This window comes from Pygocentrus nattereri, chromosome 2, assembly GCF_015220715.1.
Source record: "Pygocentrus nattereri isolate fPygNat1 chromosome 2, fPygNat1.pri, whole genome shotgun sequence".
Lineage (NCBI taxonomy): Eukaryota > Metazoa > Chordata > Actinopteri > Characiformes > Serrasalmidae > Pygocentrus > Pygocentrus nattereri.
The window spans coordinates 49,651,344-49,678,524 of NC_051212.1; the positions used below are offsets into that span (position 1 = coordinate 49,651,344).

At 40.1% G+C, this 27,181-nt stretch overlaps 1 protein-coding gene across 1 annotated transcript in view; it reads left to right on the forward strand.

Moving 5' to 3' along the window:
• Positions 1–14,599, forward strand: part of slc25a36a (solute carrier family 25 member 36a) — a 37,383-nt gene extending 22,784 nt beyond the window's left edge. Inside the window, exons 5-7 of the mRNA XM_017719588.2 lie at positions 7,158–7,224; positions 9,007–9,296; positions 10,372–14,599. Coding sequence (XP_017575077.1) covers positions 7,158–7,224; positions 9,007–9,296; positions 10,372–10,565 — 551 coding nt within the window. The 3' untranslated portion in view covers positions 10,566–14,599. The remainder of the gene's footprint in view (positions 1–7,157; positions 7,225–9,006; positions 9,297–10,371) is intronic.
• Positions 14,600–27,181: the final 12,582 nt, after the last annotated feature.

Sequence of the window (27,181 nt, forward strand, 5' to 3'; positions counted from 1 at the left end):
AATCGGTAATAATGAAGCAATGCATCCACAAATAGGAAAAAGTAGGAAAGAGATGAAAGTGAACAGGTCCTCAAAGTTTGGGTTGTGCTTTCCTTTCCCACTTTTTTTTCCTTTTTGTTTTCTTCTTCTACCTTTTGAGGGCTGGAGGACATAAATCATTACATACCAGTGTGCTACTAAACAGTCTGGCTTCACACGCTGTCTGTGCTGTGTGTAGTAGCGGCCGCTAGCAGGGCGCTACGCTAACATATAGGGCGCCATGCGCGGTGGGCAGCGGTCCTCGCGAGTGACACGGGCGGAATCGGGACGCCTCAGGTAGTCACATCTCATCTCACTGGTATGATTACGATTCTCCTAATGATAAATGATGATAATGGTTATAATATTGATGTAGCTACACTAGCTAGCTTGCAGCTTTTTTTTTTTTTTCCTTTTAACCTCCTTGTACTTGCACAGTCTTGAGACTTGGCCTCTAACCAGCCTGTAACCCATGGGAAGGTAACTAGAAAAAGCTCATGCATCTTTTTTTGTATGTAGTCAGCCACTGCAAATGCTAACCTTGTCTTTAAACTATAGTGTATATGCCTTGAATTATTGCAAGTGCCATTGTCAGTAGGTAGTCACATGTCAAACAATCTGGGACTGAAGTGTTTTAGATGATGAACTATGCTACGGATTTCATCTGTAACATGTATTTCTTACATAACCTATATACACTATATGGCCAAAAGTGTGTTCCTAGTAGTTTATTGAGATTGTATGGCTATGTGCTTGGTTTTATACACCTCTTTGCTATGGGTGTGGCTAAGCAGCTGAACTAAATAAACATTGGCAGTAGAGCTCAGTGACTTTAAATGTAGCACTGTTACAGCATTCCACCTTTGCCAAGAGGCATTTTGTGAAATTTCCTCGCTGCTTGATCTGCCCCTGACAACCGTTAGTGTTATTGTGAAAGGGAAGCATCAACAACTCCATCAAGACCATATTCGAAGCAACATCAGCTTGAGAACTGTGTCACAAGCTTTGTGAAAGTGTTTCCATGGCTGGGCAGAATGCTACCTACTGGAATGCATAGCGCCAACAGTAAAGTTTGGTGGAGGAGGGATAATAGTCTTTGGCTGTTTTCCAGGGTTTGGTTTAGACTCCTTAGTTCCAGTGAAGGGTAATGTTAATACTCCAGAATGCAAGCATTTCCATATTAATGCTCATGGTTTTGGGATGAGATGTCCATCGAACTCATAAGGGTGCCATAGTCGGGTGTCCACATACTTTTGGCCATATAATGTACATACACTGAAAAATGATTCTATAGACTCACTCTTAATTCTGTTTCACGCTTGCCTACATTTCCTTGCCCTTTACCTTTTAAAACTTGGCCACACTCATAAACGTGTAAAGCTGCGATACGTTCACAGGCCACAGACGCTGTGTGTAAATCTAAACCATGCTTCCTGAGGAAATGTAGGTCGATCGCCCTCTCTCTCTCTCTCATTGGACTATGGAGCATGTTACATTGGCCTACTTTCCAAAGCGGGCATTATTGTGGCACCAGTTAAGAACAATGCAGGGATTGCCCTTAATCGTATAATTAGGCCAGTCATGAGATTTCAGCTGACGATAAATTGCCACATAAATTTCCTAAATTTCCTTCGGGATCAATAAAGTATCTATCTATTTATCCATCCATCTATCTATCTATCTATCTATCTATCTATCTATCTAAATAATTGGTTTTATTTTTTTACACTATGTGGAATTATTAAAGAAATCTAAAGCGTCTAAATCGCTCTATTAGCCATCTTACTCTCTAGCGGTCAGTTCTCAGAAGATCCTAATTACTGACAGACCCCACAAACTCGAACAAACAGTACTCATCAATGCCCTCTAGACTGCCCAGTGCACTATATTGTGAGAACATATGGCAATATTTGCAAAAGTTACCCGAAAAAGAGAAGAGCTACTTCTACAGAAAGAGCCTAAAATTGTGCACAAGACCCAAAACAGCTGTTTATGTTGAATGATAAGTTGTTAAATGTCTTTATCAATTATGTCCAAGAAACTACTACGAATGTCATAGGAGCATCCACAATCTAAATCTTAAAATTTTTGAATATCCATTTAATCTCAAGTCTATGAGCATCTATTAATGTGCATGCTTATGCCCAATGTAAAGCCTCTTGCCACCATGTTTTAGTCTTTGTCTTCTAAACTTGCCTCAGTTTAATGTCGCTGAGCCGGAATTGCTGGTGCTATAGACTCACATGGTTATAATATTAATGTAGCTGCTCTGGCTATCTTGCAACTTTCTGTTTCCTAAGCTAATGCCAGCTTTTAGTGCTAGCGAGGATATTGAAACAAAAGCAGTTTAAGCTAACAGCTCCATGTACAAATACACAGGTTTACTCACTCAGATTTAAATCTTTTATCCTCTAAATTGAACCTCTGTGGTTGTGTACAAAGCCTAGGCCTTATTCCTAAGCTAGCACTGGCCTCTTGTGCCACATGGATATAATCTAAACACAGCTTAACCTACCGGCTCCACACACAAATGCCCTGTTCCTTCTCTAAAGGTGCATCAGTGGGGATTAACCGAGCTGTAGTTTGACCTGTGTGGTTATGTGTAAAGCTTAGCCCTTCTTGCTAAGCTAGCACTAGCCTCAGCTCATAAATATGCAGATTTACCCCTCAGATTTGAGTCTTTATTTTTTAAACTTGCATCACTGGGGCTTTAGTAGGCTTGAATTGAACCTGTAGGGTTGTGTGTAAAGCTCTTTAGTCCTTCTCCTTATGCTAGCACCAGCTTTTAGCGCTAGCAAGGACATTGAAGCAAAAGCAGCTTAAGCTAACGGCTCCACACACAAATACACAGGTTCACTCACTCAATCTTTATTCTTTAAAGTGCCTCAGTGGGGCTTCAATGAGCTGGATGTATATAAAGCTTTGGCTTTATTGCTAAGCTAGCTCTAGCCTCTTGTGCAACAAGGATATGAATTAAACAAAGCTCAAGCTAACAGCTCCACACACAATAAATACTCCAATTTTAGTCTCTAAACTTGGATCACCGACTTCAGTAAGCTAGAATTGATCATGTGTGGTTGTATATAAAGTCTAGACCTTATTGCTAAACTAGCACTAACCTCTTGTGCTAGGAGGATCAGAATTAAAAATAGCTTAAGCTAACAGCTCCACACAAATACACAGCTTTAGATCTAAAATTGCACGAGTGAGGCTGCAGTGAGCTGTAGTGAACTTGTGCTGTGATGAAGTTGTAGCATGTGAAGCTACAGTAAAACGCTAGAAAAGCTCCACACACTTGATTTGACAGGACGAGCAGGGGGCTGTTTAGCGGTCCTGTTTTTGATATAATAAGGGGAATAGGAAGTGGCCAGGCTCCTCATAAACAGGCTCTGGTTCTGTCGCTGTAAGCAAGTTTCTCGTCACCATGTTGTTATCCTCTCGTTAGCCTTGTTTTAGTATATTAGTTCGTGATTGATTCAAGTTCCTTCATGACGTCTGCGTAGCCCCCCTCAGATTGTTTTTTGGATGTACAGAGAAAGTCTGCGCTACAGTAGTATTTGATACAAATGTCAATCTAATCTAATCATATTAAGCTCTCCAAGAGTAGTTACTCATTTAAGAGCCACAGTAGTAACACTTGCATGCCTTCACACAGATCCAATGTCCTACCTTGACCAATATAACAAAGTACTTCTGGATTCTCTTGGAATGTTTTCATGTAGACAGTACATTCTGTTATCTAGTGAATTTTTGACAGGCTTGACAAGGTTAGCATTTGCATTTTCTTACTTGCACTGCTTGACCTTCTTTTACTGTTGTTTATGTAGACTTTGTCCCCAGTTTAATTTTGATGACTCCCTTTATCACTGACATTATGGTTAACCCATTATGATAATAACGATGGGGCTAATGGTTTTGCTGCTCTGTAAGAACCAGCAAGGCTATTGTGTACCCATCTGACTTCTTGTATTCCAGACATAATAAAAGCACTGGTTTAATGATGTCCTTTGAAACTCAAGAGACAAAACATCTCTCTCTCTCTCTCTCTCTCTCTCTCTCTCTCTCTCTCTCTCTCTCTCTCTCTCTCTCCCCTCCTTCTCTTTAAGATTCTCCTTACTCTCCTATTCTCTCTCTCTCTCTCTCTCTCTCTGTGTCAATCTCTCTCTCTCTCTCTCTCTCTCTCTCTCTCTCTCTCTCTCTCTCTCTCTCTCTCCCCCCCTCCTTCTCTTTAAGATTCTCCTTACTCTCCTATTCTCTCTCTCTCTCTCTCTCTCTGTGTCAATCTCTCTGTCTCTCTCCCCCTCCTTCTCTTTAAGATTCTCCTTACTCTCCTATTTTCTCTCTCTCTCTCTCTCTCTCTCTCTCTCTCTCTCTCTCTCTCTCTCTCTCTCTCTCTCTCTCTGTGTGTCAATCTCTCTGTCTCTCTCCCCCTCCTTCTCTTTAAGATTCTCCTTACTCTCCTATTCTCTCTCTCTCTCTCTCTCTCTCTCTCTCTCTCTCTCTCTCTCTCTCTCTCTCTCTCTCTCTGCCCCCTCCAGTCTCTCTTTATCTCGCTCGCTCTCTCTATCTCTTGTCTTATAAAATGGAAAGGAAAAAAGAACTGAAAAGCACAAGTTTGTATGCTTGTAGGGTGGGAAAATTGGGTAGAGGGTTACGGCATGTGATTTGAGGGTGGGACTTGGGGTAGGGGATGTGGGGCGGGGTTTGTTGGGGTGCTCCACCCCCTCATGTGCCTGCCATGGCACAGAGGTGTGCGTGGACTGCTGCTGCTTGTGATTGTGGTACAGAAAAGCCTGTGTCTATTTTAGGCCTGTACTGTAGCTTTGCACCCTGCGAGAGGGTCTGTGAGCCAGCCTGCTCCGCCCCCCCATATCTGCAGGCTTCGTCCTGCAGCTGTGAGGAGGAGCTTTGCCCCTCCCCTGTGAGTACTCGCCAAGAGACACACTCTCTCTCTCTCTCTCTCTCTCTCTCATCCTCCTTCACCCAGTTGCCCTAGGCTTCTTACCCTGTCTAGAGCCCCCCACCCCCCTACTGTAGGTCAGTAGACCTCCTTTTTTGGTTTGCTAGATCTAAGAATGTTTTTCCATTTAGTATATAGTCCACTAGATTCTACCACAGTTGTGTATTACACTGTATGTCAATATGAGTATCCAACATTCATCTGTAACACTGTTTTCATTCGCTTAAATGGGGGGATTTCTAGCAGCTTCCAGAAAAAAATCACCTTATGGTTTGTGGCACCATCTTCTATAATATTTAGCACATGGAGCTGAACCTGTTGCCCTTACCACATACAGTGCTACATGAACTACAGAACTTTTAGCTTGCATGTATGTAGTCATACACTGAGTTGCCAGTTTATAAGCTACACCTGACTACTTGCAAACCTCTTGAGCCTTTAGAACAGTATAAACTATCCTGAGCGTGGATTCTACAGGATGCAGTGACGTCTCACAGGCTTACTATGAGCAGCCCTTGCCATCATCCTCAAGATGTTCCATAAAGATCCAAGTTTAGCATTTGCCACTGTACAGGCCACTGAAGCAATGAAAACTTGTCATGTTCCTGGAAATGTTAATTGAGAAAAATTCGGATCCTTTCATCATCATGATGAGAAAGAAACTTGGATTCACCTAAAGCCACCCCCTCCATTAGTCCAGTTTTGGTGGTCCTGTGACCTTTTGTTCTTGTTCTTCACTGAAGACATCAGCAAACGATTTGGTCTTTGGCTCAAGATAGTCCAGAAAAACTCACCATAAGTCTGTACTATTGATATTAGACAATAGGGCTCCATGATACTGCTTCAAATTCTGATCCTTTCATCATATTGATGGGAAAGTAACCTGGATTCATCCAACCTCTTTTTTCCCACCCATCAGTCCGGTTTTGGTGTTGCTATTCTTGGTCTTCACTGAAGACCTCAGCAAGTGATATGGTCTTTGGCTGTAGGCCATTCAAGACAGTCCAGTGATGCATTTTCAAATGTTGTCCTTCAAAGCAGTGTTTTATTTCAGATGCCTTTTGCCTGGTTTTGCTTGCACAGGTCTATCCATTCTTTTTTGAGACCTCTGATCGACACGTTTTTGTCAACTGCACTATTGAACTTCTGTCGTTTTTTGCTTTCAGCACCACTGCTGGTAAACCCTTGAAACAACTGATATAAGTTACTCCAGTACATCAACTGTTTGGGAGCCTGTCTGACTTGTACACTAAACCACAGTCACAAATGACTTGCTGGAACATAAATGTGCATGAAACTTGGGGGTGTACTCAATAAGCTGACAACTCTGTGTATGGTCTAATACCAAATAGGCCCACCTTGCAGACTTTGCAGGGCCAATATTTGTGACTAATATCACACACCTTGCTTCATTTAGGTCACATGGCATGACTTTTGGGAATGCCACTGTGTGGGAAAAACAGAAGTCAGTAATATATAATTACACATTGCACCATGACATAACCATAGCCTTTGATTCAAATGAACATAGTTCAAACTTTGAGTGCGTTCATCTCAGTTCTATCATACTTTTACATCACACTTTTGAGACCATTTGAAGGGAGGTTTTTATATAATGAAACAGCAATACAGGAACAGACATCATAGTTTAGCTGGAATTGGTCACACTTTTTTATTGCTTTATTTACAAGGCCTTATTCGCTTTTGTGGCCAACTACTCTAAGATGTGTTTGTGGTGTTGAATAGAGATGTTTTCTGGGGGGAGGAGGGGGGGGGGATTGTCTTATATTAAGAATAAACTTATTTATCTAGCCTATATTAAAGGAAAGTTCACCGCGACTTGCTGTTATTGATCGTCCTGTTTTCCACTCAACCATGTCAAATAAATGCTCACTGATACGGGTGCGCTATGGCCCGATTTCAAATATGGCAGATAAGGATTTATCTGGCTCTCAAAAACAGTAACAGACCATAAACACATCTTACAGAAGTCCACAGTGCTTCTCTGGAGTGTGAATGACTGTAGGCGAGTTTGTCTGTTTTTTTATTTTATTTACTTTATTCTTTTTTTTTTTTTACTTTTTTTTTTTTTTGGAGGTGTAGAAGTTTGCTTATATCCTTGCCTATGTGGCTTGACCGTGTCACTTTCTTGTCTTACCCTGCCATTGCTTTTTCTCAGGGTTCACTGCGATCACGGCGACCAATCCTATCTGGCTCATAAAGACTCGACTGCAGCTGGATGCCAGGTAAGCAAAGCTGATATGTGTTGCTCTATTTATAGGGGTGTTGCTTAATTTTGTTCCAGTAATGTTTGGTGAGTAGACAGCATTGATTCACCTCTTGCCCAGAGAGAATCATATTGCAACACAGGAGCCATGTACTACATCTTGGACACTGGATGTCAACTGTTTAATAGAGTTGTTTGACGTTCTCAGTTGGCCTGTTTTGGGGTTAAGAAGTTTGTGTGAACTCGAACTGCAGACCACATGTTTCACATGTTATACTATATTATAAGTGAGTCATAGTCATTGGGAATCCCAGTAGTGTCATCCAGTCCTGACTGCTAGCCTAGCCTTTGATGTCAATGCGACCAAGCTAGCATTAGCTAGCACTCTTACATAACAAAATCATAAAGAAAACAGAAATTACATCCGTCTTCAGCACCAAAGTGTTGGGGACAAGTTTCTTTTTACCCTTTCAACCAGATAAAAGGAGACAAACTAAGTTAAGGTGTCTACATTGCAAGGTAGCTACCTTGCTGACTTTAGCTTGTTGTCGTCATTTCTGTCATTTGAGTAATACATTCTTTCCACTGTGATGATGTGAAGACAGTTGCCACAGTTATTCGGCTGCTAAAAGATATGTGGCTTTCTAGCAGTAACCTTGATTATCTACATTCACCAGCTAACGAGACAAACTAAACGAAACTTCTAAGTTCTGTTCCAAAGCACTTGTAGTTTTTCAATAGTTCCTCCCACCTTCAAGCTACATCATCATTTTCTAGTCTTTAAATGGGTAAATCTCACTCTAGGGGCTACTGCCATGTCTCTGTAGCATGCGAGCGATTTCTCGTTGCTCATTTTGCCCAGAGTGTCTCTTTAACTTGTGTTGCTTCTGCTGATTCTCCTGGAGAGTCAGTAAAATTGAAACATAAAATCATCAGTATCTGTGACATTTTCATACAGGTTAGGCCTAGATACATTAAAAAAGTCCAGATTTCTGCTGAATTAAATTAACAAAACAAAATCTGTTTTTGGTTTTCATTACAAATGGCATTATCAGTTTAACTATCAATTTAACTATCAATATCAATTTAGACTCTACAAGTTTTTGCACAAGTCCTCTGATCAGTAAATCAAATCCACCTGAAAGTCATCTGACGACAAACCTCTGTGGAAATGATGAGACTAAACATGACTGAACTGCAAAGGCCTCGACATGGTCAGTTTCACAAAGTTGCTTCAATTTGAATAGAGACCCAGAAATACAGAAATATTCCTTCTTCATTTTACTCTTAAATTGTTATGTAGTTACAGGTTTGAATGAAGAAATACCAGATATTCATTGTGTTCTCACTTTTGGACCTGTAATCATTTTTTTATATTCTAAAAGCTATTTTAAAGGTAAATAAAATATCTCTTTGTGTTGTACCCCAGGTTCCTGTCACCACCAAGTTTCCCTACAGTTTACAATTTCACATCAAACCACTTTGAACAACTTTGCTCACATGTAAATGATTGAATTACACAGAAACTTGGTGTAAATCCTCCCTGTGTAATCCTCCTTTAAATTAGAAGTTTGTAAAGAATTTAAAAACGTGTTAACATGAAGGGCTTTGACTATGAAGAGTACTTTACAGAAAACTAATGATCTGGGAAAATCTCATCAGTTAAACTAGATATCATATAGTTTGTTGGCACTTTGTAACCTCTATTTAGATGTATTTCAATCTGTAATCACATTTGAAAGACAAAAACGCTAAAAACAAAGAACTTTATCTGAAGTATTTTTCTCCTTTTGTCCCCCAGAAACCGTGGTGAGAGACGTATGAGTGCGTTTGAGTGTGTACGGCGGGTCTATCAGGCAGACGGACTGCGGGGCTTTTATAGGGGCATGTCTGCCTCCTACGCAGGCATTTCAGAGACTGTCATCCACTTTGTCATCTATGAGAGCATCAAACGCAAGCTCCTGGAGTCCAAAGCCAATGCCAACATGGACGATGAGGATGAATCAGTTAAGGACGCTTCTGACTTTGTTGGAATGATGTTGGCCGCTGCAACATCCAAAACCTGCGCTACATCCATTGCGTATCCTCACGGTAAGCCACTGTTTATTTATTTGTTTGTTTTTTTTGTAATTGCCTTTACTACCATTTTTATTATTAGCCCTATTTGGACAAGATTAAAGGTGCAGTATGCAAGGTTTAGTAGCGGTGATGTTAAAAGTTGTAAACAACTAAATACCCCTCCCTTTCAAAGTGCGTAGTAGCACCTACGGTGGTCCTCAGGTTTTCTGCCGTTGCCTGTCCCGATTTTGTTTTGCTTCCTTATGTTTTTGCTTCTTTGACAATGAGGGATTTCCCCCTCCCTTACTTTTTCTCGTATGGTCCTCTGTTTCTCAAAATTAGGGTTCTCAAGCTTATCACATTGGAAAATGGTTAGCCCACAACAGCAGCAGCTCCACTGTTAAAACACAGACACTCTCTAGAGCCAATGTTTGGTTTGTCCATTCTGGGCTACATTGTGGCCTCTGTTGGAAATGGTCCCGCTCTCTATGTAGATATGAAGGGCTCATTCTAAGCTAACAAAAACACAATTCATAGTTACAGGTGATTATACACAAACAGGCGACCTGTCAAGGGTGTGTCCCGCCTTCCGCCCGATGACTGCTGGGATAGGCTCCAGCACCCCCCCCAGATTGCCAGTTTTTTCACTATATAGTTTATAATATTGCTATATTATGAAATTGCAGTTCTTAAGATTTGAAAATTGCATTTTATTTAAAAAAATAAATAAATAAAATAAATAAAAAGTCATTCCTACTAGAAACTCGCAGTAATGTTGTTAAAGTGCAGGTACAAGAGTTTAATCAGTGAAGAGTAAAAATTACAGATGTTCCTCTGATAAACTTATCTAATCCTTCTCAATAGGTTCATGTAGGATTTTGAAACAGCTTCCATTAGAAATTGGCAAAAAAAGTGTTCAGTCATCGAACACTTATTGCTTTATTTCAGCTGTTCTCTTAAAGTAAATGAGAAAATGATCTTCCTCATTGTTTTACTTAACAAGGCAGTGTAAACCAGTGGAGTTTACTGGCTGTTCACTTGAAAACCAGCAAGTAAATGCAGCGTGCTTTGCAACTAAATCTAAATCTTGCTCCGGATGTTCTTTCAGAGGTGATCCGTACCAGGCTACGGGAGGAGGGCAGCAAGTACCGCTCGTTCTTCCAGACGCTGAGCATGGTGTTCAGAGAGGAGGGCTACAGGGCGCTGTACCGCGGCCTGACTACCCACCTGGTCCGACAGATCCCCAACACCGCCATCATGATGTGCACCTATGAGCTGGTAGTCTACCTGCTCAATGGTTAAACATGGTTATGGAAGAGGTGGTGGGGAGGAGAGAGAGATAGAGGAGAGGTGGAGATAGACAGAGAATGGACAAGACAGAGAGAGATTGTCCCATTTATGAGACCAAAGGAAGCAGAGAGAGCCAGAAAAAGCACTATTTGCCCCAGGCCTTCAGAAGGCGCTGTTGGCAAGGAATTGGTAAGGAGATGCTGAGACTTGATTGTTTTGAAACTAAACAATCAAAAGGAGAGAGAGAGGAAGAGGGAGAGAGAGGGGGAAAGGAAAGGAAAGTGACCAGTCAGTCTGTCTATTTCTCTTCTGAATCTTTAATGTGAAGAAGTCCTTTTATTAAAGGACTGTCGAGGGGGGAATGCTTGAAAACAAAGGATATCAAGCGATATCGATTACTGAATTCATTCACAATGAGAGGTTTTTTTTTTTCCATGCTGCTAGCAGTTTTCATTTCTAGTTTTAGTTTTTCCTCATTTCTCAGAAAAGACCGTGTTTGATCTGAAAAGTGACCGACATTTTAAAGAATTTTCAGATTTGCCTGTGACATCTGGCATGATCTGCTGTATGCCTCAGTATCTCAGATATCTCTGAGGCTGTGTCGCAAAAATCGAGCCAGAATATCTCTCACATGGCTCTGCTTTTTGTCAGCTGTTATTTCAAACATTCCCCTCTAGAGGGCAGAGTCCCACACTGTTGCTAGTTGGCTCTCCACGCACACGAGTCCATTTTTGCTGGAGTTTTTCATTCATGGTCAAAATGATCTGATCGGTGTTCCTTCTCATACTTCAAAATGAAGTGGGTTTTTTTGTTTGTTTGTTTGTTTTCTGTTTTAATCTTTAAGCATTCTTCTCATTCGAGTGTTTGTAATGAGCAGACCCTGTTTCCTAATATATTCCTAGTATAGCCCATGTGATGGTAGATAGCAGGAGACGCTGGTTTGTCATTGTCCATTTGCTGGGACTGAGTTTTGTTCTTTGGGCAAAAGAAGTCCACTGCTAATACAGTAGGAATACAACAGAATACAAGAGGTCTGCAAATCCAGATCTCGATCCCAGTTTCCGGTCCTGGATTTTGCAATCGCTGACGCTGGATGGCTTCAACAGGTCAAACTACCAGGGATTAAAAATATCCAAGACTGGAAAGTGGATCCAAGGAAGGCCTCTAGGTTGTATCGCCATATACTTACCATGCGATTTAATGGCAGTCATGAACATGTTGTGGCAGTCCATATACAGAAGGGGTGTGTCCTTGTGGGTCCACCCCAAAACAGTGGCTTCTGACCATATATATGCACTTTGTGGCCTTTCCAGGTTCACACAACATTTTTTTTTTTTTTGTTTTTGTTTTCTTTATTTTGTTTTATTTTGAACTTGTACTATAAAACATAGTATTTACTGTATAGGCAAGACGGTGTTTTGCTCAGCAGTTCCCTTTTGGGTTTATTGTACAGATCAATGTACTAAACTTCTAGTGAAGGACAACCCTGTATGTGTGTATATAGTATGTATATGTATGTATGCATATCGAATATTCAGTGTTCATAACTTAGGTTCTATGATTATGCAGTAGGTTGCAGTTACAGAAATCTGACCATTTCATATCAGATCTTCGGGTCTATTTCAATGTTTTGACACCTGTGTTTGTTAAAACAATTAGGGTTTTTTTTTTTTCTTCATGATCTAGCGTACTGGCCTTGGACTCGCTGTGGCTTGAAATGGAGCCTTCGTTATGCTACGTTAACGTTTATGACCTGTGACATGTCAGAGTTTGCATTTCCCCATATGTTTACACGTCCATATCTCATCCTGGTAATATGAAGGAGTTCTTGCAGAGTGTGTATAGTTCAGCATAGGGACGTTTGAGGAGTGCAAGGAGGCATTTGGATGATCCTGAAGGAATACTGTAGTGTTTTCCATCTTTAGCATGCAGCTGTTAATTGACAACATTAACACATTTTCCTAGCTTGGTCAGCAGAAACCAGCAGAAATGGAGTCTGTGACTCCATACTTTATAGAATAGAAGCTGCTTTCATTATAAGACGTGTTGTGTAAGAGTAACAGTGATAGATTTGGACTTTAATTCCACCAACTTTTCAAAATATCCGCTTAATTCAGTTGTTGAGATGTAAACAGTCATTCGGAGTGGTTTGATGTGAAATGATTGGTTGTAGAAACTTGCCGTATCAGATTTTTTTACACCGGTGGTGATGGGAACCATTTGTGGCGAGGTCTGCAATCCAAATATAGCCATTTTATTTACACCAGAAGTGGACCTACACGTTCCTTCTCATTTTTAATATGTCATTTTGATGATTGTGCTTAATCTGTAAAGAAAAAAAGAAATAATTGGAATACTATAAAATTGCCTTGCACCCTAGGTGTACACCTCAGGCGATTAAATAACACTAACTTTATTCCTAAATTATTGTGAAGTAACAGCTAGCAGCACATTCTTAACGATTTCATGTAATAACAGTCAGTGAGGTAGCTTTTAGAGGCAGACGTCTGGTTCCTGTCACCACCACTGGGAACAATTCTGACTCATTTCCCATTAAACCAACAAATAACAAATTTGTTTACATCAGAAAAAAATCAAGGGAATTTTCCAGAAATTCCAGAAAGCTTTTATTATATGTAAGTTTTAAGAAGAAAACATGTCCAAATTCATTTTCATGCTTATCGACTGTATGGGAAGTTGAAAAATGCTGCAGTATTCCTTTAATACGAGAACTCTTGGGGAACTTGCGTCAGTCTATATTGAAGGTGCTGAACTTCTCAGCTCATCATCTTCAGTTTGCTTCACATTTCAACCCGCAGAATAAAATTCTTCTTGGTCATATCATCAATATGCAACCCTGAAGTGTGGTCCTAGATAACTAGCTCAGTCCATTTTGAGTCTCAACTTGCTATCCACCAAAAACCAGTGTTTTTTTTTTGTTTGTTTGTTTGTTTTGTTTTTTGTTTTGTTTTGTTTTTTTAAGCAGTATTAACAAACGCACAGGCAGGTGCAGGTCTAACTGAGCCATCTCCCATCCTCCTTTGCTGCTAACCAGATTGTGGAGTACTGTAATGATCACCAATTGACTCCTCGCAAAAGACACTCTTGGCATTAACAGGCGTTAAAAGAATCTGTGCTTCTGAATAAGATTAATGCATGTTAGTGTTGCATGACTGGAGCCTACACTACATGCTAACAGGATTAACTGTAGGACATGTTCATAAGGCTACATGACACCTACATAACTGACAGATCTACATAAACACTTATGCCAATGGGCATCATTTGTCATCAGTGTTGTTTGACAATAGACAATGTATAATTTCCCATTTACCCACAAAAGTGTCCTGTCACCAAATGTCGTGCAGCGTTATGAACACTGCCGTACAGTAAAATGTTACCAGTTTTAAACGGATTTATTTAATTAATGTGTAATGAATAGCTAATATATACTATAAACTGACTAATTACTATATAATTCCATATAAATAACAATTAACATGTGTTTGTATTGTATAAAAAAAAGTGTCAATACGCAATTAAGTGAACATACATGGTGCTCAAGATTACCAGCTGGCGAACACCCTTCCAGCTGGGAAAGGATGGCATTGCAAAGGAACTTTTAACAGCATTTTATAAAAGACACTGCTTAGAGGTAAATCTTTCCACTTACTGTTGTCTAGGAGAGATGCAGCGGGATCGATGGCAGGCTTTTAAAAGGGTTACCATCTAAATTCAGAAGTTTTCTGTGACAATAGTGCAAAAAGCATACTTCTTGTTTGATGTCTGCATCTTATTTTTGCTGTTAATGAAAATCGGTACTACTTTAGGTTTCTTGGTGGCATCTTAATGCAGTTGAACTGGGTCAGCACTAATGAATCAATCACATCTGCAAATGTAATGTCATTTGATAATTTTATTTTCTTTTTTTTTCCTTTTTTATGTTTGTTTATGGTAAAGATGTGGCCTATTCTTTGCTGGCTATGTAATATCATACCTCTTTTTGTACAAAAATGACTAAATAAAAACAACTGCAAACCCTGTGATGCCTGTGTTCAGTCAGTTTCTTTGAATGAAATATATAGAAAAAAATGGTAGGGTAGATCCAATAGAGTACTCTCAGAGCCTGGCATGCCCTCCAGCCTACTGGTGACATCAGTGCACGCTGTGCCATGACAGTGTTTTTGTTGTTTTTATGAGGAACACATTGAACCATGTACTGCTGGGCAACGAGCTACCCTAAATTTATATTAACCATTGCCATATTGTTAATAAGGTAATTAAATATAGAAACTTTCAAAATAAAACCTACCACAACGTTAACACATGAATGTCGGGTTATTAAGGATTCTAGGACGTTGTCACAACCTCCTAGAAAGTTGGCGGACAACATTCATAACTTAGGAATTACACTGCAGACGATGCTGTGGCACCAAAACAGCACGTTGTCACAACTGTGTATGCAGGGCCGTTAGAAGTAAAACCTAATGGTTTTGCTTCCCAACGGGAATTGGCTTGATGATTGCCATTAGAGGTCATTAGGAAATGATCAAATGTATGAGGAATCAGTCCCAAAACACCAGCGCCCAGGGAGCAGTTGGAGGTTAGGTATCTTGCTCAAGGGCACTTCACTCACATGCTGTCAGCCAAGGGGACGGAACCGGTGACCTTCTGGTCACGAGGCTGGTTCCCTAACCTCTAGACCATGCCTGTGCCAAAATAAGATACTGGAATGAAGGGGAAAAATCCAGAAGAAGAAGTCACTCTGGGCGGAGAATGATGTGATGGCTTTCTGTGATTGAATTATAACTTAATAGAACCCCAAATGGGCATTCATTAACATCCAATCACCAGTGACAGCCATTCATTAGCATCCAATCCAGACTGTGTAAGTAGAGCAAAAGACATTTCCTCTCCTTGCTCAAAGCGCTCTAATCAGTCCAGCTCTGCTCTGGGTTTTCCGTTTCCTGCTCCTCGCGCACACATCAGAGAAACCCTGCTTTGTGTCCACCACATATGCTTCATTTTTATATTTAATGGCCAAGAAACTGCACACTATTTCTTTAATTATATGATATGTGGCCATTACAATAAATTAGGCAAACTAGAGCTCCCGCTTCAGACCAGCTGCCCATGCCCCAGCTACTGCCACCTGCCTTGGACTAGCTGCCCAATCCTACATTGAAGTTTTCATAGACTCCTAGCTATTACTACTACTAATACTACTACTATTAATATTAGTAGTATAAAACTTTGTAGGTAGTTTGACCAGAGTAGGATGTGTACCCCCTTGTGAGCCTTGGTTCCGCCCAAGGTTTCTTTCTCAGCTCTGAGGGAGTTTTTCCTTGCCACCGTCACCACTGGCTTGCTCATCTGGGGGTTTTTACATTCATGTTAAAACTGTCTTTACTGGAATTCTGTGAAGCTGCTTTGTGACAACACCAATTGTATAAAGCGCTATACAAATAAATTTGATTTGATTTGATTAGACCCAATCACAAGCTAGAAAACTGCCGAGGGTAAACAACTGCCTTGTTTATCATTCACACAGCAAAACCCACAACAGGAGCCTGACTGTGTAATATCTGTAGAACTTGGTTACTATTAGAATTTGAAGTGCAGGTCTGCTGACCAGCTCCATAGTGCAGGCACTGTTATGACCATCCAGCGGTCCTTCACTACTGCATCACTCGTTTCACAAAGAGGTAGTCAGTGTGGAAAAAAAAGGACTGTCTGGCTCATGATGGAATGATTTCGGAGTGAAAGAGAACAGACATTCCAGCTGTCTGAAAAGCTGTTCCACACACCGAGCAAAATCATGTCACTCCATTCCCGCTCCGATCTCACTCCGCGCCACCCATATACTCTTATCCAGTCACAAGCAATGCACATTTTTTCCCACTACTTGTGGAGGTAAGTAGCCATGTTTACATGCAGCATAATAATCCATTAGTAATCCGACTAATAGCTCAATCGGAATAGAATACGTCCAAGTCGGAATAGTCTTGTCTGATTGAGGCCATTCAGAATGCGATTTCTATCTGATTGAACGAGATGGGTAATCCTGTAAATAACCTGTTAGAATAGATAGAAGAATAATAGCCATGTAAACGCCTGTATCCGATTACATTCCCTATCGGAACGTGTAAGTACGTTCTGCGCAAGTGCAATGGCATCACAGCAACAGCAGAGAACTCATAAACCGACTCTGGCAAAAGTTTACAACGTTCAACACGGCGGAGCAGAAACGGGTCTGCAGAGGAGACGAGGTTTATGCTCTGAGCTTTAAAAGACGGCGGTGGGACGGACGTCCAGCTTGTGTGTCTCAGAACACAATGTCCTCCTCTCAGCCTTCATTAATAAGTAGGTATTAAGCACGTTTTTCTGAGTCTTTTTAAAGTAATTAAAGACACAAGCGACCTACTGAGAACTCATCTCAGTCTGACTGGACCTCACGTGATGTTCGCTGTCATGGTAACGTCTACTCTAAGCAGTTCTCCACACACGTGCATCATTTGGACTGGATTACTTGTAGTGAGTCAATCGTTGATTTACCTCCGTCTTCAACTGTAAACGGAATTGGATTGGCAAAGATCTTTGCATGTGAACACAGTCAGTGTTGATCATTGTTAGCTTCTAATTTCAAAGTACATCAGATAACAAGCTGGTTTGCTAATGTTATTTAAACAAAGTTAGGATTCCCAGGCTCCACCCACATGCTAATACTCTCAGTAGTGATAAAACTGGATTTTATAAAGCTTTTTGTTTAAAAGTTAATCTCATGACAAATCTTTCAACTTCATTTTAAAATCATTTGAAAATATCAATGAAAAAAAAAAGTATAAATTTAAGGGCTAAGGTTTTGGAATGACACCTCCCAATAGAAAGTAGCCTATAAATGACAGTTTTGTATATATTTAGCTTAGTACTATCTCTGTTAACCTTTTTAAATATATGCCTTGTAAACATCAGTGCCCTGCGATGGACTGGCGACCTGTCCAGGGTGTATCCTGCCTTCCGCCCGAAGACTGCTGGGATAGGCTCCAGCTCCCCCCCACGACCCTGACGGAGAAGCGGATTAGAACATGGATGGATGGATGGATGTAAACATCAGGTCTGAATACCTTTTGTGAAGGACATTTATATGTGTAGCTACACAGCTAAAGCACAAATAGAACACATCAACTAACTTTCAAAACAATAGCTTGAGGCCTCAGGGAAAAATGATTCTCTACCATTTTAAGTTGTTTGCAAGATGCATATCTGGGGGAATGCCTAGCTGGATATATCTCTTAAGAAATCCCGTTTAAGGCCCCCAAAATGCTGGAGTGTTAATCCTAGTACAATCCCTGTACAACTAGTTAGGTAGTCTGTGGGACACTTCCTACTTTCTACTTCCCAGAGGGCAAATTTTATGGACAATACAAAGAATTTTTTATCGGTCATACTGGGAGCTCTAGCAAAGCATTGATAAATGAGCCTCATATGGTACGCTATATTCCAGATGTTGTATGCACATCCTTCCTAAACTCGCTGCTCCTATTATCGTTGGATTATCTGAAAGTACATGCTGTTACTAGTGGTGTAATCTATCATCGCTGACTCTGATGAATGATGAGGACTTCTGTATAAGGTGTAAGTTGCCACTTTGACCACAAGGGGGCAGCAGAGTTTGCCTAGCCGAATGGAAATAGCACCGCTGGCCGCTTGTAGTCTCTTGACAGGCTCTCTGTTCAGATAATCTAAGCCCTTCACTTCCGCACAGCCTTATCCAACTGAGAACATCCAATTTTAGGTCTCTCGTAACATGTCGTTCTTTAATGATGACACTTCTGGGTCCACTTTTTTGTGCGTAACCTCATTCGCTGATAGGACAGAACTGAGTGACAGCTTTTGGATTGAATCCGGCTGCTTATGCACTTATATGAGTTCATTATTAAGAGAACTGTAGTGCAAAACATGACAGACAATAGACCGTGTAATGGTTGTTTTGTACTAGTCTGAAGCCCATTAGAGGGGAAGAATGACGTAGCTGTTATCTATAGAGGAGGATTTGACTGACAGAGTGCGTGGCACCCTGTTTTATGCTAGAAGCAGCTGTGCAAACATGATGACAGCTAGACGAGATACAGGTCTTGTGCCACGTCCAGCTGTGTGTAAGAGAAAGGCCTTTTTCCATAGGAAATGTAAAGCATTGGTTACTGGGCAGGAAAGCTATCCTCATCATTTTAAGATGAGAAGACATTTCTTGCTATGCTGTGTGTTAAATGATGGTTCACTGTATCAATTCATTAGTAATAGTCGTGAATGGAACCAGACGTCTGCAGTTTTTTTAATCATGCAAAACCACCAGTTTTTATATGTAATACTGATGATGGTAAAATAGTGATTTACTGTGATTATTTTCACATATCCCAGTTCGCAAGCCTATATCTGTCCACTGGCTTGATAATGTCAGCACCCCACCGACTGGTTGCCACCGCTGGTCCGCCCTTGGACCACCCAAATTACTGTCCTGCATACAAGCTCTAACTAGTTTTTAATCTCCTCAAGCCGATTTTAAATCCACAAAACTTTTATTTAAGAAAATAAACTAAGAAAAACATTACAAACCACTGAGAGTTAAAAAGAACAATGACTTGCTCTCATATAAAATGACTGTATAGGAAATATCGCTGACCCTGTGCTAGACTAAATTCATGCACTGAACTTTTTTCATATAGTATAGCTCAAGAAAAGAAGGAAGGGGAAATGAAGGAAATTGGACTGTGAGTGGAAAATGAGGAAATATGACTAAATGAGGAATTTTGACTGATAATCTGCTTCAACACCTGTGGACCGCACAGAAAATGCTGAGCAAAATGCCAGTAGGCTGCTAGCCTTGCCATCAGAGGGTCCACTGTTGTCTTGCTATCAGGAACAATGCCCTGCATGTACCTCTCCACCATGAACAGATTAAAAAAAAGAGATTTTAGGCCAAAACCTTAGCGCAAAACAATCGTAAAACAATGCCTCAGACGTCAAACTGCATATTCATAACTATTTCATATCATCATTTTTTTGTGAGGGAGCTTTTAGAAGCATTAAACTCTTCAGACGTCTGGTTCCTATCACCATCACTGACAACAATGACTTAGGCCCAAGCCCATTTCACCCCTTGGCCTTACCGCTTAGCTCTTAGCCCTCTGTTTTGTTCATGTCTAGGGTTAGGGGATTTTTTTGTTGAGAGGGAGGGGTAGGGCGACGTTTTAGGGCTACACGGTCCTCCAAACTGAGATTTCTCAGAGACTCACTCCAAATGGAGTGTTATGAGCAGAAAAGAAAAACCCGCAAATATGAATATTTTCAATAACAATAACGACCGTATTACCTTAGTTTAATGTCATTTCAGTGCATTATGGTTGTTTTCTTCATAACATGCATAAAAAATCACTAGTAGCATGCTAATGTCTTGATAGCTAGCTAGCTAACTGCCATTCTGAAGCGCCAGAATGCTGCTGCATTTAAGGTGGAACAGGAAAATTCGAATAAGAAGCTGGTGAATATCTGACTTCAGCTTCATATCACCAAAGAATTAGTGGTGGGTGACAGTAAATAATTGTCCTATATCCCCTCTCTGAAAGCATATGATGCCCTAAATGTAACTAAAGCCCAGCAGGCCGGGTCGCCTACAGAGCGCCGCTAGTAGCTGGTAATGCAGCAATGGTCTTCTTTATTTGAGGGTCCCTTTTTGTAGGGCAAGATTTCAACCACTACCCCTTGTAACTCAGGTCCAAGGGGTTAGGGTGACACTCGAAAACAAGGGGTAGGGGTGAAAATTAGAAATGGGATTGGGCCTACGTTTCTCTGCAATAGAGAACTTTACATTAAACCACTCAGCGGCTGGCCAGATCAGTGGTTTAATATTGCAGACATGTTAAAGTACGGGTGGAATAGGGAGTCCCCTCTTGAATATCTGATATCACAGTGCTTTTGAAACATTCAGAAATGTTTAAGAGAAACCAAGAGATCTGTATATTTAAGTTAATTTAATTGATACTGTTTTGATCCCACAAACGGGGAAATTCCATCTCCGCATTTAACCCATCCATGCAAGTGAAACACCACATACACACTAGTGAACACACTAGTGAGCACACACACACACTAGGGGGCAGTGAGCACACTTGCCTGGAGCGGTGGGCAGCCCTATCCACGGCGCCCGGGGAGCAATTGGGGGTTAGGTGTCTTGCTCAAGGACACCTCAGTCATGGACTGTCGGCCCTGGGGATCGAACCGGCAACCTTCCGGTCACAGGGCCAGATCCCTAACCTCCAGCCCACGACTGCCCCCTGTATATCTGTATATTTGGGTTTGAGAAACAAACAAACATGAAAAGTGAGACTTTCAGAGTAAGACATCCCCCAGACACGGGGCGATACAGAATAAAGTTTGAAATTTGATCACTGATTTGTTAGCATTAGTATTATATACTAGCTATAATGATCATTTCTTATAATTATATAGAGATTAAGTTGTGTTTTAGAGCTCGGCAGAGTTACACCCACGTCTGTTTTATTGTGAGAAATAATTATTTGATCTTACCAGTTAAGCATTGAACGCCACTACTTTGTTTGTATTGTTGTTGTTATTATTGTTAATAATAATATTAATAATAATTCTAATAATAATGTCCTAGCTTACTTAAATGAATTTTTTCACTATCTATATATATATATATATATATATTTTTTTTTTTTTTTTTTTTTTTTTTTTTTCATGGCATATATATCATATATTCAATATTGAATTCAGTACTCATATGACATATAAATGATACATTCTGTAAAACGATGACACATTGATGAAGGGGGGCTTTTTACATCAGGTTGGGGGCGTCACACTAAATGAAAGAAAATTATTTCTACTACAGTTTTTACTACTACTGATAATAATAACAATAACAGTACACTTTATTTATATATTACTTTCATACAGGCATCCGCTCACATATGTAATAAAGTTCAGTAACATTAATAAAAGACAATAAGTGAAGTAGAATAAATGATAATTGAGAAAATGATTAAAATAATCACAGATGACAACATAGACACAACAAACAAATCTTAAATTCAGAGAGAATAGTAGAATTTAATTCTACACTAAATTAAACAGATTTTCTAATATTTACTAAAAGTGCATAGTGGGTTCGACTGGTGGAACTAACTGCTGTTCTAATTCATTTCCTACAGGTTTAATCTTCATCATTCTGTGAACGATAAACCCATGCACAGATATGGATTAGCATTTCTCCCGTTTCCTCCAACTGCACATAATGAACTTCCTAAACTGGCTTAAAATATTCACTTCTAAATTCTGAAATGCTGACGATGATGGAATTTATCATTACATACATGTATTTTTAGCTCATACAGCTCAGCTTTAGAAATGCCTGGAGGAAATCCGTGGCAATTTGCTGCAGTTCAACATCAAAGCTCTAGTGTAGACTTTATTTAGTTTACACTGTGATATCAGAATATCTACATGCAGATCCCTAACATGATTTAACTGACAGCAGTCATAATCCATGACAAGCTCTGTAGATCAGAAAGAGCTTTGAGAATCATCCACTCAAATCTCAGCACAGACTCACTGTTAAACAGGATGTCAGTGACAGCAAATGAAATCTGAATGGGTTTTACCTTGGATAATGTAATTCATTAAAAGGAATGATTAATGTAATAATAAAATACCTGCATCAACATTTTTGAATGCATGCTTCAAGAGACGATGCTTCTGTAAATGGTCAGAATACAGCCCTTTTATGCTATGCCAAACAACAGCTGAAGACGGACAGTGAAGATTGAGACTATGAGGTGGTGCTTTCTTTTACAGTTTCATAAGTTCTAGCTATTAATGAGGTATGTGTGAGGTAATAAGCAATTATTTTGTTTTCTATAATGGCAAGTTCCAAAATAGTCTAATTAAATTACACAGCGATATGCAACAAAGCTGTTACACTTCCAAGAAAGCGAGTGTAAAAAGAAAAAAGGGCCCAGCATTGAGCCTTGTGGGACACCAGTGAAAAGTCTGCATGGAGTGGATCTACATTCTCTTCATGGTACCTAATAAGACCAGCCCTCTAGGCAAAATTCAAACCACTTCCATGCAGAATCTGAGACCCCCTAATTTAGATGTCCAATGCAAAACTAGTTGCACTGTAATGTCTATACTAGGCATTTAATGCATTATACTACAATTAGGTTTTTTATAGATACTATTTAGCTAAAACACTAGTAAATATCTTAAAGATAAGTAAATGTAGCTGAATAGTACTGAAATGTTCTATCTATAAAGATCAAAAAGGACAGGGTAAATATCTCATAAATTAATAATTATTGTGGTATTAACATTCTGTCTTTAATTCTGTCTAAATGTACGTTTGTAAGTTTGCAGGCTCAAGCAGTAGAGTATCAACTAGTCATATAGAGTAAAAAGCCAATACAAACTTATGTAACTAGCTGTCCTTATTGCTTAAAGTTTTGTGGAATTGTAACATTTTCATAGTGAACTAAATTTAAGGATAAAGTTGGACAAGTTGAAGAGGAGAGACCCTCCTGCCATCCTCTGTAACCTTGGTATCACTGGCTGTGCATGGAGTTCTGCCTAGAGGAGCACTGTTATTAGGTAACACAAAGAGGATCCACATCCGTTCCATGCAGACTTTTTACCGGTGTCCCCCAAGGCTTAATATTGGGTCCTCTTCTATTTTCTTTTTACACTCACTCTCTTGGAGATGTAATCCTCTCATGGTTTTTATATCAATGCTATGCTGATAAAACGCAGCTAATTCATTCTTCCTACCTCCTGACGCTCAGGTTTCCGCTTGCATGTCAGCTGGATAAGAGCGTCTGCTAAATGCCCTAAATGGAAATGAATAAACCCCAGGCAATAGACACTTTGAAATAAATTCTTAAGTACTTTCCTGGTTAATACCTAGAGCTTAAGGGTTCTGTAAAAGAAGGTGTTACTTGGTATGACTCACACATTTACATTTACGGCATTTGGCTGACGCTCTTATCCAGAGCGACTTACAATTTGATCATTTTACACAGGTAGGCCAAGGTGGTGTTAGGAGTCTTGCCCAAGGACCCTTATTGGTATAGTGTAGGGTGCTTGAACCCCAGTCTACAGCGTAGAAGGCAAAGGTGTTAACCACTACACTAATCAACCATAAGGTAAGAGGAAAGCCTAAGGCAAATCGCTTTCACCAAGTGATGCCAAACCATTACCTGATTATTCTAGCTCTTTTATCATATCTAATTTGGGCATCAGGTAGATGCTGCTGGAGATAGGTTACCTGCTACAAAGCACACCCAAAATCCCATGTCAACTTCCAGCTTTTAGTGGCTGTGAGAAGAAAAAAAAATCTAAACAAATAACAGTTGTCTTCTGTCTTTCCAAGACACGTTTACCTTTTAGTGCAAGAGTTACATATTTCTTACATTCTAGCAATAAATATATGTAATGTACTAATTTTTTTGGCAAGTACTATTTACTGGTTGGGCAAATTGATATAGAAGCATCTAGTCCTAATGATTGCATTTGAGAATCAAACTTTATATATGAGTAATGATACCAAGTTACTGCTTTAACTGGTAATTTTAACATATTTTATGCAATTTTATGTGCATTTGATGCTGCTAAAGGTGAAATTGTTCTAAAATAGGAACTACTGTTCCTTCCACTGTCCTTCTCTAAAAATCACACACATCATCCAAACTGAAAGGTCAAAATGAAAGATCTAATATTAGGTTACTGTAATCTATGAACATCTGTTATTTCCTAAAACAGCTGTTTCTGTCTTGAGCAACACAATATTACAACAGTAGGCTGATGAACAGGCTGACACAAGCTCAGACTAGGCAATTTAGCAGGTTATTGGCAGAGACAGGGTTCCTGGTGAGCCAGTAGTCTTTTGGGCCTGTTACTGTGAGTTAATGTATAAACTCTTCTGTATGAAGAAGGATTCACACAGGCTTTTTTCAGAAGGTATAGGCTTCACAAGCTAGAAACCCGGTGAGGGTAAACAAATGCACATGCTCTTCACACCATCTTCCTTATCATTTACACAGCAAAGTGGACGACACAAGACTAAGTCTGTGTAATGTCTATGGGATGTCACTGTAGACAAAAAAAAGACTGGCCTGCAAGAAAAGCAATACTGGAGCAATCCTGGAGCGATTTTGAAGTGAGAGAGATTACTGATGCTGCAAGTTTCTGAAAAGCCGCTCCATGCTCCAAGCAAAATCATGTCACTCCAGTCCCAATCCACACCCCTCACATTCTCTGGTCTTTATGAATCTCTCTTTAGGAACAGAAAAGGGCCTTCACCAAACTGTTGGCACAAAGTTGGAAGTATATAATTGTCTAAAATGTCTTTGCATGTTATAGCATTAACTTTACCCTTCACTGGAACTAAGAGACTGAGCCCAAACCCTGAAAAACAGTCCCAGACAATTACCCCTCCTCCACCAAACTTTATTTGCACTCTGGTAAGTGCAAATAAACGGCCCTTAAAACAGAGCTGGGGATTCCCTTGAGGGGAAATGAGTAAAGTTTGAAGTTGAAGTTGAAGAGGGTTAGCTAAAACTGGTGCTGAAACGTGAGGTTAGGCTTGCACCTGTGCAACAAGTCCAGTCGTGAATTTCCCTCGTTACTAAATATTCCATAGTCAACTGTCAATGGTATTACAACAAAGTGGAGGAGGCGAATGCAGTGGTGTAAAGCACCTCCACTTGACTCTAGAGCAGTGGAGACGTGTTCTCTGGAGGGAGGAATCATGCTTCTCCATCTGGCAATCTGATGGACGAGTCTGGGTTTGGCTGTTGCCAGGAGATGGTACTTGTCTGACTGCAATGTGCCAAGTGTAAAGTTTGGTGGAGGGGGGATCATGGTGTGGGGTTGTTTTTCAGGAGTTGGGCTCGGCCCCTTAGTTCCAGTGAAAGGAACTCTTAATGTTTCAGCAGACCAAGAGATTTTGGACAATTTCATGCTCCCAACTTTGTGGGAACAGTTTGGGGACGGCCCCTTCCTGTTCCAACATCACTGCGCACCCGTGCACAAAGCAGGTCCATAAAGACATGGATGAGTGAGTTTGGTGTGGAAGAATTTAACTGGACTGACCTCAACCCGATAGAACACCTTTGGGAGGAATTAGAGCGGAGACTGCGAGCCAGGCCTTCTCGTCCAACATCAGTGTCTGACCTCACAAATGCGCTTCCGGAAGAACGGTCAAACATTTCCGTAAACACACTTGTAAACCTTGTGGAAAGCCTTCCCAGAAGAGTTAAAGCTGTTATAGCTGCAAAGGGTGGGTCAACATCATATTAAACCCTATGGATTAAGAGTGATATTTCACTCAAGTTCACCTGCACGTGAAGGCAGACAAGCCAAACATTTGGCAATATAGTGTGTGTTTTTTTTTCCATGAACGTGACTGCTAGATTAATTAGCACTGTATGATTGTGTTCTTATGACGACAAGGAAAGGTGCCTACAGCAGAATCGCAAATCAGCCTTTCATTATAATGGTTGTAGTCATGAGAAGCACACAAACAAAACTGGGTGCTGCATTTGCTTTATTCAAATAGGGTTCATGAGTTCCACATGACTGGAACATACATTACACAAACAGTTACTGCCAAAAGTAAGTAAATGGACAGAAAAGATTTTGATGTATTTTTTTACATAGAATTTATGCACATACAGTTTTACTGGAAAAGAACATCAGATTATGACATCAGCAGGCCATTAACCACCGTTCATGTTTAATCTGGCATAATTGCGCATTGTAACCAAAGGACAAGGACTATACAAAGAGAGTCCTTATATACCTTTGCTCAGTAACCTAAAACAAAACATATTAAACACTAAGCAGGTTTATTTTAAGGTGAACCAAATCACACGTTTAAGTACTAGAGCTGATTTTTTGGACAGTACCACCTTTAGATTAATGTTAATGTCCATTTATTTAAAAATTTTGTTGCATTGTCAGTCCTTGTAAACACAGGTTAACACTTTTGCTTTTAACAAAACCATGAAATCATCTTATAGGCAAGTAAATACTGAAAGAAAATAGCTATTCAGTAACACAAGCAGTACTGTGCAATGTCTGAGATCACCCTTCATTTATTTATGTTCTTGTAAAATGGCTGTTAAGTACATTTTTCAGCATCAAAAATAGGCAAAAACATTACAAAGAATTTTTGCATTCGGTTTGTCCAGTGCGGTGTCCATTATTTGCAGGACATTTGCTTTGAATCTCCAAAGTTCAGTCTTAGAAGTTGGTTGCACATCCTTTCAGATCCCTAGTTTTCTCACAGTAGAAAGAAAGAATTTTTTTTTCTGATGAAGAAAGAAAGCTACATTTCTACGCCTCCAAAGTTCAGTCTGAGAAGTTGGTTGCATTTCCTGCTTCTCACGATCCAGATAATCAGAACATATTCAGTGATTTGGGGCTCTGGGTTGGCCTGTCCATTTTCCTGAGAACACCAGCAGCTTTTTTGATTTGCGCATTTTCTTCTTGGTAAGATCTTCTGGATAACCGCACTTCTTTTCCAACTCAAAGCACTGAAGTGTCTTCTCACA